General features: G+C 45.3%; 1 protein-coding gene across 1 annotated transcript; it reads left to right on the top strand.

Annotated features, from left to right (window-relative positions):
- Window positions 1-105: 105 nt before the first annotated feature.
- On the top strand, window positions 106-16,399 carry LOC118576342 (adhesion G protein-coupled receptor E1-like; the record flags this gene model as incomplete). Its single annotated transcript, XM_036176637.1, has 5 exons — window positions 106-316; window positions 1,977-2,032; window positions 9,343-9,434; window positions 12,549-12,717; window positions 16,295-16,399. Coding segments are annotated over exons 1-5 (633 nt in total), but the record flags the coding sequence as incomplete, so codon positions are not given.
- Between the last annotated feature and the right edge of the window lie 221 nt (window positions 16,400-16,620).

The raw sequence follows: 16,620 nt of genomic DNA, 5'->3' as shown, positions 1-16,620 counted from the left end.
CACCCTTCACAACTGCTTTGTCAAGGTCCTATCGTCCCCCATGGCATTAAGGCTTGGCCCACAGAGCTGCAGCTTCAAATGTTCCTAAACTCCCTGCCCAGGAGCATGGCTGTTCCCAAGTCACTGCCTGCAGTGTCCTTGGACAGCTGCATCCCACAAAGCCTGGCTGACACCGCGCTGGCACAGAGGCCCTCAGCATGGTCCTTTGCTTCTGCCCAGCGCCCTGCAGTAGCCCCGGCCCCGCCACGGCCCCTGCCCCCTCAGAGCATCTCCCAGGAAGGAGGGGATGGTGCAGAGGGACCCAAATGCCTACTGGGTAAGAGGAGGCTGCACAGAGGCACAGCTGCTTAATGGCGATTGGGTGTGGACAGTACACTACCATACCATGCCCACCTCCCCTAGACTAGTGGCCCCTCCCACCTCTCCCCCAAGCTCAGCACCTCCCCCACCCCTCACCAGGCTTCAACCTGCCTGGCAGGCGGCCCATCATTCATTCACCCATCCTCTCCCAGTCGTCTACTCATTCATTCATACACTCAGGCCTATCTTTTCATTCATTCGTTCACACATTCATTCTCTGCAACACTCATTCACACATTTGTTAATCTTTTCATTCTCTCGTTCATTTCCTCACCCCCCATTCCCTGACCCATCTTTTCATGGGCACATCCGGTGGCTCACTCATCCTTCCCCACACTTACACATATTCTCACACACTCACCCCTCTGGCCCACTCGTCCATCCTTCCATCCATCATTTTCTTTCCCCCAGCGGCTCTCACTCACCTGCCCCGCCACTATCCACCTATGGGCCTGACCTAAACCTCACCTGCTGGGGCCTCTGCCCTCCTCACATGCCCAATGGGTTTCAGGTAGACTTGCCAGATACAGCTCTCGAGGGCCATGCTGAGCAGGACGAACCACCCCGCCTGGTGTACAGTGAGAACACAGTAAAAGCTGCGCCTCACTCACCCAACACATGAAGCAGAGCCTGTGCACACCATTAGATCAACTGAAAGCAAGGGGTGCAGCCCACCTTGCTGTCTGCAGGTCTGTGGGCACCTGTCCGGCTTTGGCACGCATTACCCACAGAGGCATCCCATAACCTGCCACTCAGGGAGGAGGCACAAAGTAGTGGGCACCACCATGTCACCACCCTGGGCAGAGGCTCTGCTGTTCAGCATTTACTGAGTGACTTACTGGATGCCTTGGAGACTCGGAGCCAAAGCAAGCCCTTTCTGGCTCTGCGGCTTCTGTGCATGTAGTTGGCACTACAGAAGGTGCCTTGGGACACAGCAGGCAGGAACTGAGAGATGTGGAGTTCCCAGACAGGCAGAACTTGGGTGACATGGGGTGTTCACCCAGCCACCTCACACAATTACAAATGTGGTTTCCCTAACAAGCAAGTCCTGCCTCCGTGTCCCTCAACACTGGGCACTGGGCTGGTGTGTCATTCTCTGTGGGAATCCTGGCACGTGCTCAAATATGCTAGCGTGCACACACACACGTAGAAACGTGTGTGTGTGTGTGTGTGTGTGTGTGTGTGTGTGTGTGAGAGAGAGAGACAGAGAGACAGAGAGACAGAGACAGAGAGACAGAGACAGAGACTACTGAATTGGGCAGGGTGGCCCAAGCCTTTAATCCTTTAATCCCAGAATTTGGGAGGCAGAGGCAGGTGATCTCCGGTAGTTCAAGGCCAGCCTGGGCTATAAGGTCAGGACCAACAAATCTGGAGGGATTCTCCTTAAATAAAGACAGAAGGTTAGCTAGGGGGTCCCAGATAAGGTAATTCTCATTCTATACAAGGGAAACTCAGGCCCACAGCCTGCTGTGCCCTTGCTGGAGCTTGGATGGACAGTGTAGAGACACCTGCTGGGATGCAGCCTGGCGCTTGGCCACCCCAGGAGGAAACCCAGAAGCCCTGGGCACCAGGGAAGCTTCCAAGGCAGCCACTGGTATTCTCTTTCTTCCCTCCAGGCTTGTATGACAAAAGAGGATCCTCACTCTGGCTGCAGCCAAGAAACCGGATAAGGGTGGGTGGGGGCCAGCCAGGCCTCCCATCTGCTGCCCAGGCTGGCCCAGCGCCCCCGCCCCTCCCACACTGATGCCCCTTCAGCGCCCCGCGGAAGCACACCCACGTCCCATCCCAAACTAGGTGTTTCATCAAGGGTGGGCTGCAAGATTTTGAAATAATTCAGCTTTTAAAATAGGTTGCTTGCCACGGACTGGATTGCTGTGGATATTGCTCTGTGTAAATAAAGTTCTGATTGGCCAGTGGCCAAGCAGGAAGTATAGGCGGGACAAGAGAGAAGAGAATTCTGGGAAGTAGAAGGCTGGGGAGAGACACAGCCAGCCACCGCCATGAAAAGCAACATGTAAAGACACTGGTAAGCCACAAGCCATGTGGCAAAGTATAGACTAACAGAAATGGGTTAATTTAAGATAGGAGAAGTAGATAACAAGTAGCCTGCCACAGACATACAGTTTGTAAGCAGTATAAGTCTCTGTGTGCTTTCTTGGTTGGGTATGAGCGACTATGGGACTGGTGGGTAAGAGAGATTTGTCCTGACTGGGCCAGGCAGGAGAATTCTAACTACACTGGATCTCAGCTAGACGACCAGACCGAGGGAGAACAGGGTGAAGGTACTCAGGATAAGTGGGATTTGGCGAATGACAGACAGCCACAGACACGAGAGTATGTTGTGAAGCTGCTGCAATTTTACTCAGACCAAGTAGTGAATTTTATACAATTACTTGGGGAAACACGGCAATCGGCCAGTAAGGTGATAGACATAGAATCAACAATATAGTCACACAATTTTCTCAGAATGATTAACAGATCTCATGAGTATAGCCTTTACTTTTTCTTTTGTGGTTCCTCATCCGGACAGAGAACATTACGGCCCTAGCTGTAGTTTTCCTTCTACACCTTTGTTCTGTATCAAAATTAAACCCTTTCCATCATTGTTCTAACCATGGTTTCATTTGTGTGAAAATATTTTAACCTTTGCCTGTGGGTGAGAAGGCACCGGGGGGTTGGTACCTAGCTAATCTTTCCATGAACTGTAACTTATGCCATTCTGTTTTCATACCATTATGATTCACCCATCGGTTCCCATGTACATCATAAGCTCCCGTAAAAGGTAATGGCTCTATGTAATTATTATATCTAAGATTAAAGTTAGGGGGTTGCCACCATCGACCCTTGATGAGAAACTCTATTTGTCCCTGAATAATTCTTGTAGGAATGGCTAATTCCTGTAACTGCTTCCTTGCAGCTCCTGTCCGGCTGCACGTGTGGATTGCCTATGAGTGCCTGTACCTTTACTTTCATTCTCTCTTCACTAGAGTCTTCGTCCTTCTGAATCATAAGTTCTTTCTGCTCTAAATCATTCATGAATTCCCCCAAACTTTAGGGACCCTCTTGAACTGTTGGTCTAAGAGCTTGAATCATAGGTGGGGGTATTGAAGCCACTTTTGAGGAATCATAACTCTCTTTATGGGGCACATCAGAAACATTAAGAGTTAACTTCTTGGAATTAATACACAAGGAAACAGCAATAATTACAGCTGCAAAGAGAAGAAGGCAGAGTGCCAGCCAGCCTCTGCAAGCAGATCTGCGTGGTTCCGTGTAGCCTGGCACCTTGATTCAGGCAGATTGATGAGGGGTCGCTGGGGGCATAGACTCGAGGGCCGTGAGCCCCCCTTTCCCACGTAACTACCTCACCCAAGGCATTTGTCACACGGGCGACACCGCTGTGGGCGTGGCACTGTTCTGGCTTTATTACTATTGCTGCAGTAAAATACCATGACCAAAAGCATATCAAGGGAGAAAAGAGTTTATATCAGTCTAGAGGTCTATCCTGGATAGTTTTATGTCGACTTGACACACACTAGAGACATCTGAAATGTGGGGGCCTCCATTGAGAAAATACCTCCATAAGATGCAACTGTAGAGCATTTTCTTAATTAGTGATTGATGTGTGAGGGCTCAGCCCACTGAGGGTGGGGCTATTCTTGGGCTGCTGGTCCTGGGTTCTATAAGAAAGCAGACTGAACAAGCCATGAGAAGCAAGCCAGTAAGCAGCACCCTCCATGGCCTCTGCATCAGCTCCTGCTGCCAGGTTCCTGGCTTATTGAGTTTCTTCCTTCAATGATTAAACAGTAATGTGGAAGTACAAGCTGAATAGATTCCCTTCCTCCCCAACTTGCTTCTTGGTCATGGTGTTTCATTGCAGCAATAGAAGCCCTAACTAAGACAAGATCATAGTCCACCACTGATGGAAGTCAGGGTAGAAATTCAAGCAGGAACTTGAAGCAGGAACCTGAGAAAAATGGTGTTTTCTGGCCCAGGCATTCATGAACTTCTGCTTAGCCTGCTTTGTTACACATTCCAGGACCACCTACAGTCAGAATGGTACCTCCCATCCCAGAATGTGCCCTCTAACATCAGTTAGCAATCCAGGCGGTACCCTACAGACACGTCCACAGGCCAATCTGACCTGGGCAACCCCTCAGTTGAGACTCTCTCCTCTGGTGATTGTAGTTTCTGCCACACTGACATCAAAGCCAACTGTGGCAAGCCCTATCTCATCACTACTCGCCTTCCATGCACTTATCAGGTGGTGTTTCTGCTGCCATCCATAGTTCTGTGTTTCCTTGGGTCACTTGTAGTTTATTACAGATCATGGAAAGAGCTTCCATGCTTCTGGGTTGGCATAAGTAGTATAATGAGATGACTAGGTTTTATTACCCAAAGTAATCTACATAGTCAGTGAAATTTCCATCAAAATTCTTCACCGACCTATAAAAACAACCCAAGAGTTTACGTGGAACTATAAAAGGCCATGGATGACCAAATAAATACTCAGGAAAAGGAACACAACTGGAGTTGTCCCCATACCTGACCTCAAATCATACTGCAGTGGGGTCTGGAGAGATGGCTCAGTGGTTATGGGAACTGGCTGCTCTTCCGGAGGACCTAGGTTCAACTCCCAGCCCCAACATGGCAGCTCACAGCTGTTTGTAATTCCAGTTCCAGGGCTTCTGACACTCTCACACTGACATTCATGCTGGTAAAACACCAATGAACATAAAACAAAAATAAATTCAAATTATACTGCAGAGCCACCATGACAAAGGCAGCCAGATAGTGCCATGAAACAGATGAATAGAAGATCTGGGTGAACCAACCAAGTTATGCTCACCTAAGTTTTGACACAGTTGTCAAAAATATGTAGTGCAGAAAGGAGAGCCCATCCTACAATTAGTTATAAGCTCATTTTTGAATGATGTAACATCCTTGAGGTTTCGAGGAGATGTTCCTCCAGGGATGTTTTGATGTCTTATAAATTATTGTGGGTTTATGGTGTGTTGTAGTATCTTAGGAGTGCTCTAATAGTGAACAGCATAGACTTTATTCTCTTAGGTCTGGTGACTTGAAATCTGATACTATAGATCCAATTTTCACAATAGCAGTAAGGATGGGTCAGTTCCATGGCCTTCTCCTCATTTCTTCTCATTGCCTTCCTCCTCCCTTTATTGCGGCTCTTCCCTTTTATTGTCCATCACCTTGGTCTCTCTCCAATATTCCCATTCTTCAGTAATAGGCAAAACTTAGAAAAATTATTTGTTTTCCTCTCTTTGCCAGGAGTTTTGTTCTGAACCAATATTGTGGTCCTGGTTTTGTATGGTGGCCTTCTTTCCTTATATAGAACCAAAAGCATCTGCTTTATTAAAAATGACTATTAAAACCCCATAAAACCAGATTTCTGGTTTGTATCAGCTGTCAGATGTGTACAGCCTGTAGCCTGTGGGCAGCATGTGCCCCAGGATAGTATGAGTACATCCCAAAGACATTGTGGATGACAAACATTCATCACAATGTCAGAAAGTTAGTAACCCTTGATGACTCTCATATTCTGGCTCTACAATTATGGTTCATTTGTGAAACTGGTGTTTTACTTTGTTATCTTAGAAAATCACTTGTGAATCTAGGAGGGAGCCTTTTAGAAGTGATGGTGGTTTTCAGAATGATATTTCTAAAAGGAAAAATTGACCTTGCTATACTTCTGTTTATTCTCATTGTCCCTTTATGCTTTCCTCTAAATTTCTCCATTTGATGAGGACACCTTATGGAACCTATGGTTTCTCTGCTGTTCTCAAGATGACTGTCTCAGTTAGGGTCACTATTGCTGGATGAAACCATGACCAAAAGCACGTTGAGGAAGAAAGGGTTTATTTTACTCACAGTTCTATATAAGAGTTAATCATCAAAAGCAGTGAGGACAGGAACTCAAGCAGTCCAGGAACCTGGAGGCAGGAACCTGGAGGCCAAGGAGGAGAGCAGGTTAGTGGCTTGCTCCCCGTGGCTTGCTTGGTCTGCTTTCTTATAGAACTCAGGGCCACCAGCCCAGGGGTGGCCCCACAGACAATGGGCTGGGCCCTTCCTCATTAATCACTAACTAAAAAAATGCCCTACAGGCTTGTCTACAGCCTCATCTTATGGGGGCATTTTCTCAATGGAGGCCCTCTCCTCTCAGATAACTCTAGTTTGTATCAAGTTAACTTAAAACTAGCCAGCATAGTGACTGTAATCTTCAACTAGGATTGGCTAGTTGTGGCATGGCCTTTCCTAGGACATGTGGACAAATGTCTACTTACACCAGATAGGGCATCCATGACACACCAAAGTAGTGATTCTAATATAGTCCAGCTTGGCAGACCAATGAACTTACCAGAGTTACACATAGGAGCATGTGTAGGGGTAAACCTGAGCATAGATGACCTGAATGATCTGCATCATTCAAAAGCCCATCCCAGGCTGGGGGAAAACTCATGAAAGGGTTCTCAGACCTTATTTCATGGCATCAGGCATTTAGCAGGTTAGAGTCTCCCTTCTCAGGGTCATTACTGTTTCTATAACTTGGGGAGGGATCTTGTAAATCCTATAAGTTCAAGGAGTTTCCTGAGACTTGTGGGTTGTTTACTTCCTGAGTCTTGACTGTAGGGCAGACTGTTTCATCTTTGAGGAAATTTCTACAAAACCATGATCCTTCTCCAGCTAGCTCTGTCACATTCCCTAGTGTCCTTATGGCTCTCCTGTAAGCTCACTTGTCTAGCTGTATCAAAGCATTTTCTTCTCCCTCATAATGCCGGTCTAGACTGTCATACAGGGTGGTGTTGGGAATCAGACCTCTGTGATTAAGATAGGACAGAGCCTGGCATTTACTGCTCCTCAATACATAATAGGTTTGAGAAATGATTGGGATAAAATAATAATGAAATGTTTATCTGTATTAAAATTATTTTTACATTTCACATATACTTCCTATGGGGTGGTATTCAAATCCATTCAGGAAGTAGTAGGCTGCTTCCAAAACATTCATGCATCTCTTGCACCCATGGGCATATCTCTCCTGGCAGGATGGTCTTGTATTAATTTTACACAGGGTTCAGAGAGGTTGGACTGTTGATGACTGTTCTCTCCTGCCTGGTGCATGGCCATGCATGTTAGCCCAAATAGAGAAAGCTGAAATGTTAATTCACCCATTCCCAAATCTCCAAAACCATTTTCCTTCTGGAAGTTTTAGTTGTTAGGAAAAATAATTCCCCCATCCCATCGGCTTTCCAGTCTGTCTTGGCCACTGGGGTAGTTTTGCTTTCCAGGGGACTCATGGGAAAATATGGGGATATCTTTCTGTTGTCACAAAAAGGAAGGAGGGTACTACTGGAAGCAAGTGCAGTGTCCAGGATGCTGCTCAGTAAACAGCAGGGCCCAGGGGAGCATTGTACATCTCACATCATATATGACCTGACCCCAGATGTCATACTGCCAACATGGAAAAACTGTGTCCCGGGTGTATGCGAATCCCACTGTCTTAGTTTTCTTCCCTGTGATAAGATGCACTGCCGATTTCCCATGTTCTGTGACCCTCAGGTGTTTATTGTTCTTTGTGCAGGTTGAAGCCTCATGGTCTTTCCCACCTCCACTTTGACATGTCCATCGCTGTTGTTCTTGTTTAGCCCATGCTCCTGCAGTCCTGTTGGTGAGACTTTAGGGGTATGGCTGCTGACATTTTTAAGAGACACAGTCTTACAGCAAACTCCCTGATCCTCTGGTGCCTGGAACCTTTCTGCTCCATCTTCCACAATGTCCTCTAAGCCTTAAATGCAGCAACTGTATTCCCAGGAAAGAGCACACCAATTGGTTATCCTATACCAAGTGGTCACCTCTGAAAACACACATAAAAAAATAACACTGTGTAGACGGAACAGGTTGCATTTAGGAATAAACATACATGTATGTTTACATATATGTATATATGTAACAAACAATTAATGAAAAAAGATGTCATGAATTTTAAAGAGAGCAAAGAGGGTCATACAGGGGGCTTTGGAGTGAGGAAAGGGGAGAAGAAAATGATTATAATTATGTTCTAATATTTCCCCAAAATGCCATTACCAAAGCCACTTAAGGGAGAAAAGGTTTATTTGGCTCATACTTCCAAGTTACAGCCAATCACTGTGAGAAATGAAGACTACAGGAAGTCAAAGCATCTAGTCACATCATACCCTTAGTCAAGAGCAGTGAGCAATGAATCTGTGCACACTGGTCTCAGCTCAGTTTCCCCACTCTGCTACATACACAAGCCTCTGTGTAGGTAATGGTGCCACCCACAGTGGCTGAGTCTTCCCACTAGTCAAGATACCTCCCACATGCATACTCAGAGACTAGCCTTAGTCAGTCCCTTACACATGTTCCCAGAGGCTTGCTTCCTAGGTGTTGACAGTTAATACAGACCATCAAACCACATTTAGAAGGCTGGAGGAACACCTTTGAAGAGAATGAACCATCTCTCCAGGGTCATAATCTATGATATCAACCTTGGTTTCAATTCCAACTTAACTGATGGGCAACAGCTAATGGAAATTAAAAAAAACAACCAACATGGGAACAAGAAAGGATGATTTGCTGCAAGGTTGTGGTTTAGCAGGAGAGATGCGCACTGCCGTTACACTGTGGACTCCAGGTCAGGCAGGAGGGACTGGCTTCCCTGCATAGGAAGTGGGCATTGGATTCAGCAGCATGGGGAAGCAGCAGATTGGCTAACTACCAATGGGACCAGTTGGGGTGATGATGGGTTTCTGATGCTCATCCTAAATTGGAAGAAGAGACATCAGCTGGGAAGCTGTCAGTGACAGATCAAGTCCTGGCTACTTGGGCTTGATAAATCCAGGATTAAAGCCTGGTATCCTGGATGGGGCCAGAGTTTTATGTGAGATGGACTGGTCATGGCCAGTCTGTGTGTCTTGTCTACCTACCCTCTGTTTGACCTTGCAGATCAACTCTATTCTTCTCGCCTGGACACTGTGGGTGCTGAAGCAGAAGATCTGCAGTGTCAGCACAGAAGTCTCAAAGCTCAAGGACACCAGGTGCAGCCTCTTTCTCCCTTTCTCTCACCACTCACTTTTCTGTATATATCATGGGAATGGGCAGATGCATGCATGAGATGGTGCACATGTGGGGGTCAGAGGACACCTTGGGTGTTGGTCTTTTTTCCATCTTGTCTGAGAGAGAGCTGTTTGTTGTTCACCACTGTGTCTTCCAGGACATCAGGCTCAATTCTCCTCCTCCTCTCTTCTCACCACAGGGGAACTGGGGGTGCAGATGTTCATGTTATGTACTTGGCTTTATGTGGGTCCTCAGGATTTGAACTCAGGTCCCGACATTTGTGCAGCAAGCAACACTTCACCCATTGATCCACCTGCCAGCCTCTGGTCACCTATTGTATGCTCATGGCACATAAGTGATAGGGCTTGTGCAGAACAGCAGAGTCCATGTGTCAAGCTCCCCACTCCGTAAATGACATTTATGATCTGTGTGGCATTATGTTGCTTACACAGCCTTCACAAAGCTCAGTTTCTTCATCTGTAGAAATGGAACAGTGGTGTGGTTTGCTTTAGGTGGCTAGTAAAGAATCGCCACAATTGCTTGAGACACCAAGCTTTCCATAGATTGCAACTGTCAATACATTCAGTGTGAGCACATGTACACAAAAACATGGGCATACATGCACAATGCACACACATACAAACATGGGCATGCAGATACACACACAAATATGGACATTGTCTTAGTTAGGGTTTCAGTTGCTATGAAGAGACACCATGACTACAGTAACTCCTATAAATGAAAACATTAATTGAGGGGTGGCTTACAGTTTCAGAGGTTTAGTCCATTATCATGATGGTGGGAAGCATAGCGCCATGCAGGCAGACATGGTGCCGGTGAAGGAGCTGCTGCATATTGATTCTGCAGGCAACAAGAAGTGGACTGTGACACCGGGAGTAGCTTGAGCATAGGAGAACTCAAAGCCCACCCCCCACAGTGACATACTTACTCCAACAAGGCCGTACCTACTCCAACAGTCACCCCTCCCAATACTGCACCTATTGGGTGTCATTTTCTTTAAAAAAAAAAAGCAGACATACGCATACATGCACACAAACATGTACGCACACATGCATGTACAGAAGCATACATATACAAATGTGAGAAAACTAATATTTTAAGATGTTTATCTATTTCAAGACAGCCTGTACTTCTGTAGGACAAACAGGTCTGAAATCCATGTTCTTGGGTGCTGGGATTACTCAGTGTGCTAGGTGGTCTGGCCTAGAATCTCTTCCTCTGGCTGGGGAGACAATGTGAGAGCCTGAGTCATGTGGAGAGTGTGAGGTACAGAGAAGGCGAGTATCTCGTAAATGTCAAGGAATTAGAGAATGAATCAACCTTCACTAAATGACCCTGAGCCTGGAACATTGCTCAGTACAGCACATTGTCACCTCCCTTCTCCTCTTTTCCTTCTCCTCCTCCTCCTCCTCCTCATTATTATTATCTTATTACCTTAAAAAATAGACTTACAATCGGTTCTCTGTCTCTCTCTCTGTCTGTCTGTCTCTCTTAATCTAGTCTTGATTTCTAAATAAATTTACACAATAAATGGCATTTGTCTAGGTTTTTATTTATTATGAAGTTCACAGGATTTACCCATATTTGTCAGCTATCACTGCCTCATTCCTTATTATGGCAGCATAGTATTCCATTGAATGGCCATGCCACATTTTCTTTATCCCACAGTTATCAGTTTTATTATATTGTACTTTCATTAACTGGCCATACCATATATGAACTATCTCACATTTTTATTATTATTTTTTCATTTATTTTACATACCAACCACTGTTTTCCCTTCCTCCTCTCTTCCAATTCCCTCCCCCCACCTCCTGTCTGTCCCCTTCTCTCATCTACTCCTCCTCCAATCAGAAAGGGGCAGGCCTCCTATGGGAGTCAACAAAGTATGCCATATCACACTGAGGCAGGACCAAGCTCCTCCCCTTGCATCAAGGCTGGGCAAGGGATCCCTGCATGGGGAATTGGTTTTAAAAAGCCATCCTATGGGCCAGGGACAGGTTCTGATCCCACTGCTAGGGGCCCCACAAACAGACCAAACTACACAACTGTCATCCACATGCAGAAGGCCTAGGTGGGTCCCATTTAGGCTCTTTAGCTGTTGTTTCAGAGTCTGAGAACTCCCATTAGTTCAGGTCAGCTGTCTCTGTCAGCTGTGTCATGTGATCTCATCATGATCTTGACCCCCTTTGCTCTTACAATCCCTCCTCCATCTTGTCAACTCAACTTCCAGAGCTTGGCCCATTGCTTGGCTGTGAATCTCTGCATCTGCTACCATCAGTTACAGGATGAAGGCTCTGTGATGATAATTGGGGTGTTCACCAATCTGATTATAGGAGGCCAGTTCAGGCACCCTCTCCACTATTGCTAGGAGTCTTAGCTGAGGTCATCCTTGGGGATTCCTGGGGTTTTCCCTGGTACCATATATAAACTATCCTACCTTTATCTATTTTATTCTATGATATGTCCATTAGCTGGATATGCTATGTCTGACATAGCCTGTATTTATACATACTTATTCTATTCATTAATATTTTGATGAATAATTGGTTATTGTCTTCCTTAGTGGGTAAAAAGAATGATCACCTTGAATGTATGGTGTTTCCTTTCTTGCATGTGTGTATTGCATTTTTAAGGTAATAAAAAGGACTTGGACCTATATAGTATTGATGATTGCATTGTGTGTGAGTGTACTCAAAGCCACTGAATCACAGTTTTTGTTCTTTAAAAGGTGAATTTTGCCTCAATGAAATAAGGAAATCTAAGTATTTTATAACCATGGATTTACCTTTCACATAATGAGGTCTAAGTGTCTGGACAATGGGCTTAGCCATTTATTGCTAAACCAAAAATCTGTTCAATACACACACCCACACATCTTTGAATCCATGTGTATCTGTAGACAACAGCATTTTAATTTCCCACAGGACTTGGTTTATTTACCTGGAGATAACAAATTTCACTCTGTCTGCATCCCCAGCATGGTGCTGACCAGTTGGTGTCATCTTCAGATAGTGTTAGGTGTCTCCATGGAGGCTCTCAGGACAATTCATTTTGTAAACATTATTTTTCAGGTTGCTGACCTTCAAGGCCATTGCCCAGATCTTCATCTTGGGCTGCTCCTGGGTGCTGGGCATTTTCCAGATTGGCTCCATAGCAAGCATCATGGCGTACCTGTTCACAATTATCAACAGCCTGCAGGGGGCCTTCATCTTCCTCATTCACTGTCTGCTGAACCGCCAGGTATGTGTTTGCCCACTCACACCTGCCTCTGCATAGAACTACTCACTTCACATGCTTGAAGCAGACCTACTCTCCTATCTAGGATTCCATGTTGTATGTGCATGTGTGTGTGCGTGTGTGTGTGTGTGTGTGTGTGTGTGTGTGCGCGCGCGCATGCGTGTGTGTTCATGTGTATGTGTGCACGTGCATGTGTGCATGTGTGTGTGTGTTGTATGTGCGCATGTGAGTTGTACATATGTATTTATACATGTACTCTTGATTTTCTGGAGGCTAGAGACTGACATTTAGTATATTACTCCATCTTGTCCCCCTTGCCTCTAGTATGTTATTTAAATTGATATGCACATGTGTGTGATCTCCTCTTGGAGCAATTTGATCAAGGGAAAGCAAAACTGTGAATTCTGTACTTCTCTCCCTGTGCTTTCTGTCTGTCTGCAGTCTGTAGTCTGTGGCCTCTTTGGCCTACCTGCCATGTTGGCTCCGTCTACTGCCTGTGTGTGCTATCTGTTGTGCCTCCGTCTAACAAAGGGATCACTCTTTGTTTACTGAACAGCACAGAAAACACAGCATGGAAAGGGACAAGGAATTATTTACAGAAAGCTTTGACATTTTTACAAGGGCAGAAATTAATATTATTGATCCCAGCTGACCCAAAAGAGCATTCAGAACTGCAGATCTTATCAACCTGTGTCTATGTGTTTTCCACATTTATAGGCTATTTGTTTTGCTTCAGATTGCTTCCAACCTGTTTGCTGCTCTCAGCAAATGATCACACCACACACACACACACACACACACACACACACACACACACACACACACACACACACACACACACAGTTCTAGGCTAGGTACAGGAGAGGGCACATAATTTAACATTAAAGCTATGCCTTTGGCTTGGATTTTTAAAAAGTGATAACATGGGCAATCCAAGGCACAGTGAGGCTGGTTGCATTATTCTCTTAAAGTCAGGTTAGACTTAAGCATGCAGGTTGAGCACATGGTAAGACAGAAGGTTGAGCACATAGTCTTAAATGATTTCAAGGTATAGTATTAACCTGGTTGTAAGGGCTGGGAAAAGTTCAGTGTCTTCAAAGGCAGATGGTATTTTCAGAAGAATGTGTGTATGTGCCTGTGGCAGCCAGAAGAGGGCACTGGATCTCTTAGAGATGGATCTGTCGGTATCTGTGAGCCTACTGACAGGGGTGTTAAGAACTAAACTCAGGTCCTCTGCAAGAACTAGGCATACTCTTGACCACCCAGTCTTCTCTCTAGCCTTTCTAGCTTATCTTTTGAGCCAGGGCATCTTACTGGAGCATCAATTGAGCTAGACTGGTCAGCCAGCAGACCCAGCAAGCACCCTTCAGTCTCTGCCTCAACAGAAATGGGATTGCTGGTGTGTAAAACCATATTGGTTTCTATAAACAAGAGTTTCTCCATCCTGCCCTGTCCTACAGCTGTCTCCAAATAATCACTCAGAGGCTTATATTAATTATAAATATTTGATCAATGGCTCAGGCTTATTACTAACTAGCACTTACATTTTTCTTTAACATTTTAAAATTCATTTTTACATGCCAACCACAGACCCCCGTCTCATCTCTCCCCCTACTCTCTCCCAGTTTCCCCACCCTGAACTGCCCCTCATCCCTTCCCCCCAAAAGGTAAGGCTTCCCACGGGGAGTCAACAAAGCCTGGTACATTCAGTTGAGGCAGGACCAAGACCCTTCACCCTGCATCGAGAGTGAGCAAGGAGTCCAACCATAGGTAATGGACTCCAGAAAGCCAGCTCATGCAGCTCTGCCACAGAAATGGGATTACTGCCAGAGGCCCCTCAAACAGACCAAGCTACAAAACTGTCTCCTGTTCCACAGCTGCCAGTCTAGAGTTCATGAGTTTCTACGAGTTTGGTTCAGTTGTCTCTGTAGATTTTCCCATCATGATCTTGACCCCTCTTGCTCATATAATCCCTCCTCACTCTCTTTGACTAGACTCCATCCCCCCCCCCCGCTCATCCATCCCGTTCACTCATGTTCTCATCCCCCATTCCTTCTCCTCTTTTGTCCCCCCCCATTTACTCATGGAGATCTCATCTGTTTCCCCTTCCCAAGGCAATCAATATGTCCCTCTTGGGGTCCTCCTTGTTAGCTAGCTTCTCTGGAGCTGTAGGTTGTAGTGTAGTCTGGTTATCCTTTGCTTTACATCTAGTACCTACTTACAAGTGAGTACATACCATGTTTGTATTTCTGAGTCTGGGTTACCTCACTCAGGATGATATTTTCTAATTCCATCCATTTGCCTGCAAATTTCATGATGTCATTTCATTTTACTACTGAGTAATGCTTCATTGAGTATATGTTCCACATTTTCTTTATCCATTCTTCAGTTGAGTGGCATTTAGGTTGTTTCCAGGTTCTAGCTATTATGAATAATGCTGCTATGAACATAGTTGAGCAAATGTTCTTGTGGTATGATTTATGATTGAGCATCCCTTGGGTATATGCCCAAGAATGGTATCACTGGGTCTTGTGGTATATTGATTCCCAATTTTCTGAGAAGTCACCATGCTGATTTCCAAAGTGGCTATACAAGTTTACACTCCTACCATCAGTGGAAGAGTGTTCCCCTTACTCCACATCCTCTCCAACATAAGCTGTCATCAATGTTTTTGATCTTAACCATTCTGACAGGTGTAAGATGGTATCTCAGAGTCATTTTGATTTGCATTTCCCTGATGACTAAAGATGTTGTAGCTCTTACATTTAAAATAAACCATTTCTATTAATCTATGCATTGCCACACAGCCCACGGGTTACCGGCCTTTTGGCATCTTGTTCCTAGGGTGGCTGGCTTGCATCTTCTCTGACTCCACCCTTCTTCATCACTTCCTCAGTTTGATTGTACCACCTAACCTTATCTTGCCTCACTATTGGACAAACAGCTTTATTATCAACCAATGAGAGCAACACATAATCACAGTGTATAGAAGAGCAGGTTTCCTTTATTTTGAGAATAAATAAAATATGACTATACCCTTTCCCATTCTCCCCCAAGATTCCCACATATTCCTCTCAACATGTTGTTCAAACAACTTTATCTTTCATGACTTGAAAAACCCTACTAATTCCAGTTAGTGTTTTCCATACGTGCATGGGTGTGGGGGCACCCACTGGAGCACCCAGAGAAGAAAAATTTTCTCTGTCTCGGGAATGATCAACTGCCAATCAATCCTCAGTAAGGGGAGGGGCTAGAGGTCTTTTACTCAATCCATGCTGCGATTTGGCTGCTTTGATCTTATGCAGACAGTGACAGCTGCTGTGAGTTCATGAGTGTAATGTGGTCATGTCATGCTCAGAAGACAGCATTTCCTAGCACCCCCTCCTCCAGCTCTTACATTCTTTTCACCTTATTTTTCATGGTGTTCTCTGTCCATTGGTGTGTTGGGTAATGTACTTGTACTTGTCTTTTTATTTTATTTTTTTTAGTGTGGGTGCTGGAGATTCAAACTCAGGCCCACATGTTGTATAGCAAACTTACTTACTCACCAGTTCCTTGCTGTGTTGTGTCTCCATCTCAGATACGAGATGCATATAGGAAAGTCATCACCAGGAAGACTGAACCCAGCTCCCATTCCCAGACTTCAGGGGTCTTACTGTTATCTACGCAGTCCACTTCCAAAACGGTAAGGGACTATGTGTTTCCCACTCATGCTGACTAGAAGGGGCACACTTGCTCAGGAGTACTGAACAATGCCTCATGTCAGTACTGCTGGCTGCTAAGTGTGCTTATGTAGAATTGTAGGATGGGGATATTAGAGCAGAATGCCTGGGTTTACACACCACCTTTATCACTTATTAACCGTGGAACTTAAACTGGGTGACATCCACAGATGCAGAGAGAACC

Source organism: Onychomys torridus, unplaced genomic scaffold (genome assembly GCF_903995425.1).
Source record: "Onychomys torridus unplaced genomic scaffold, mOncTor1.1, whole genome shotgun sequence".
Lineage (NCBI taxonomy): Eukaryota > Metazoa > Chordata > Mammalia > Rodentia > Cricetidae > Onychomys > Onychomys torridus.
Note: the sequence above shows the minus strand (reverse complement) of the source record. Positions and strands in the feature narration are given on the sequence as shown.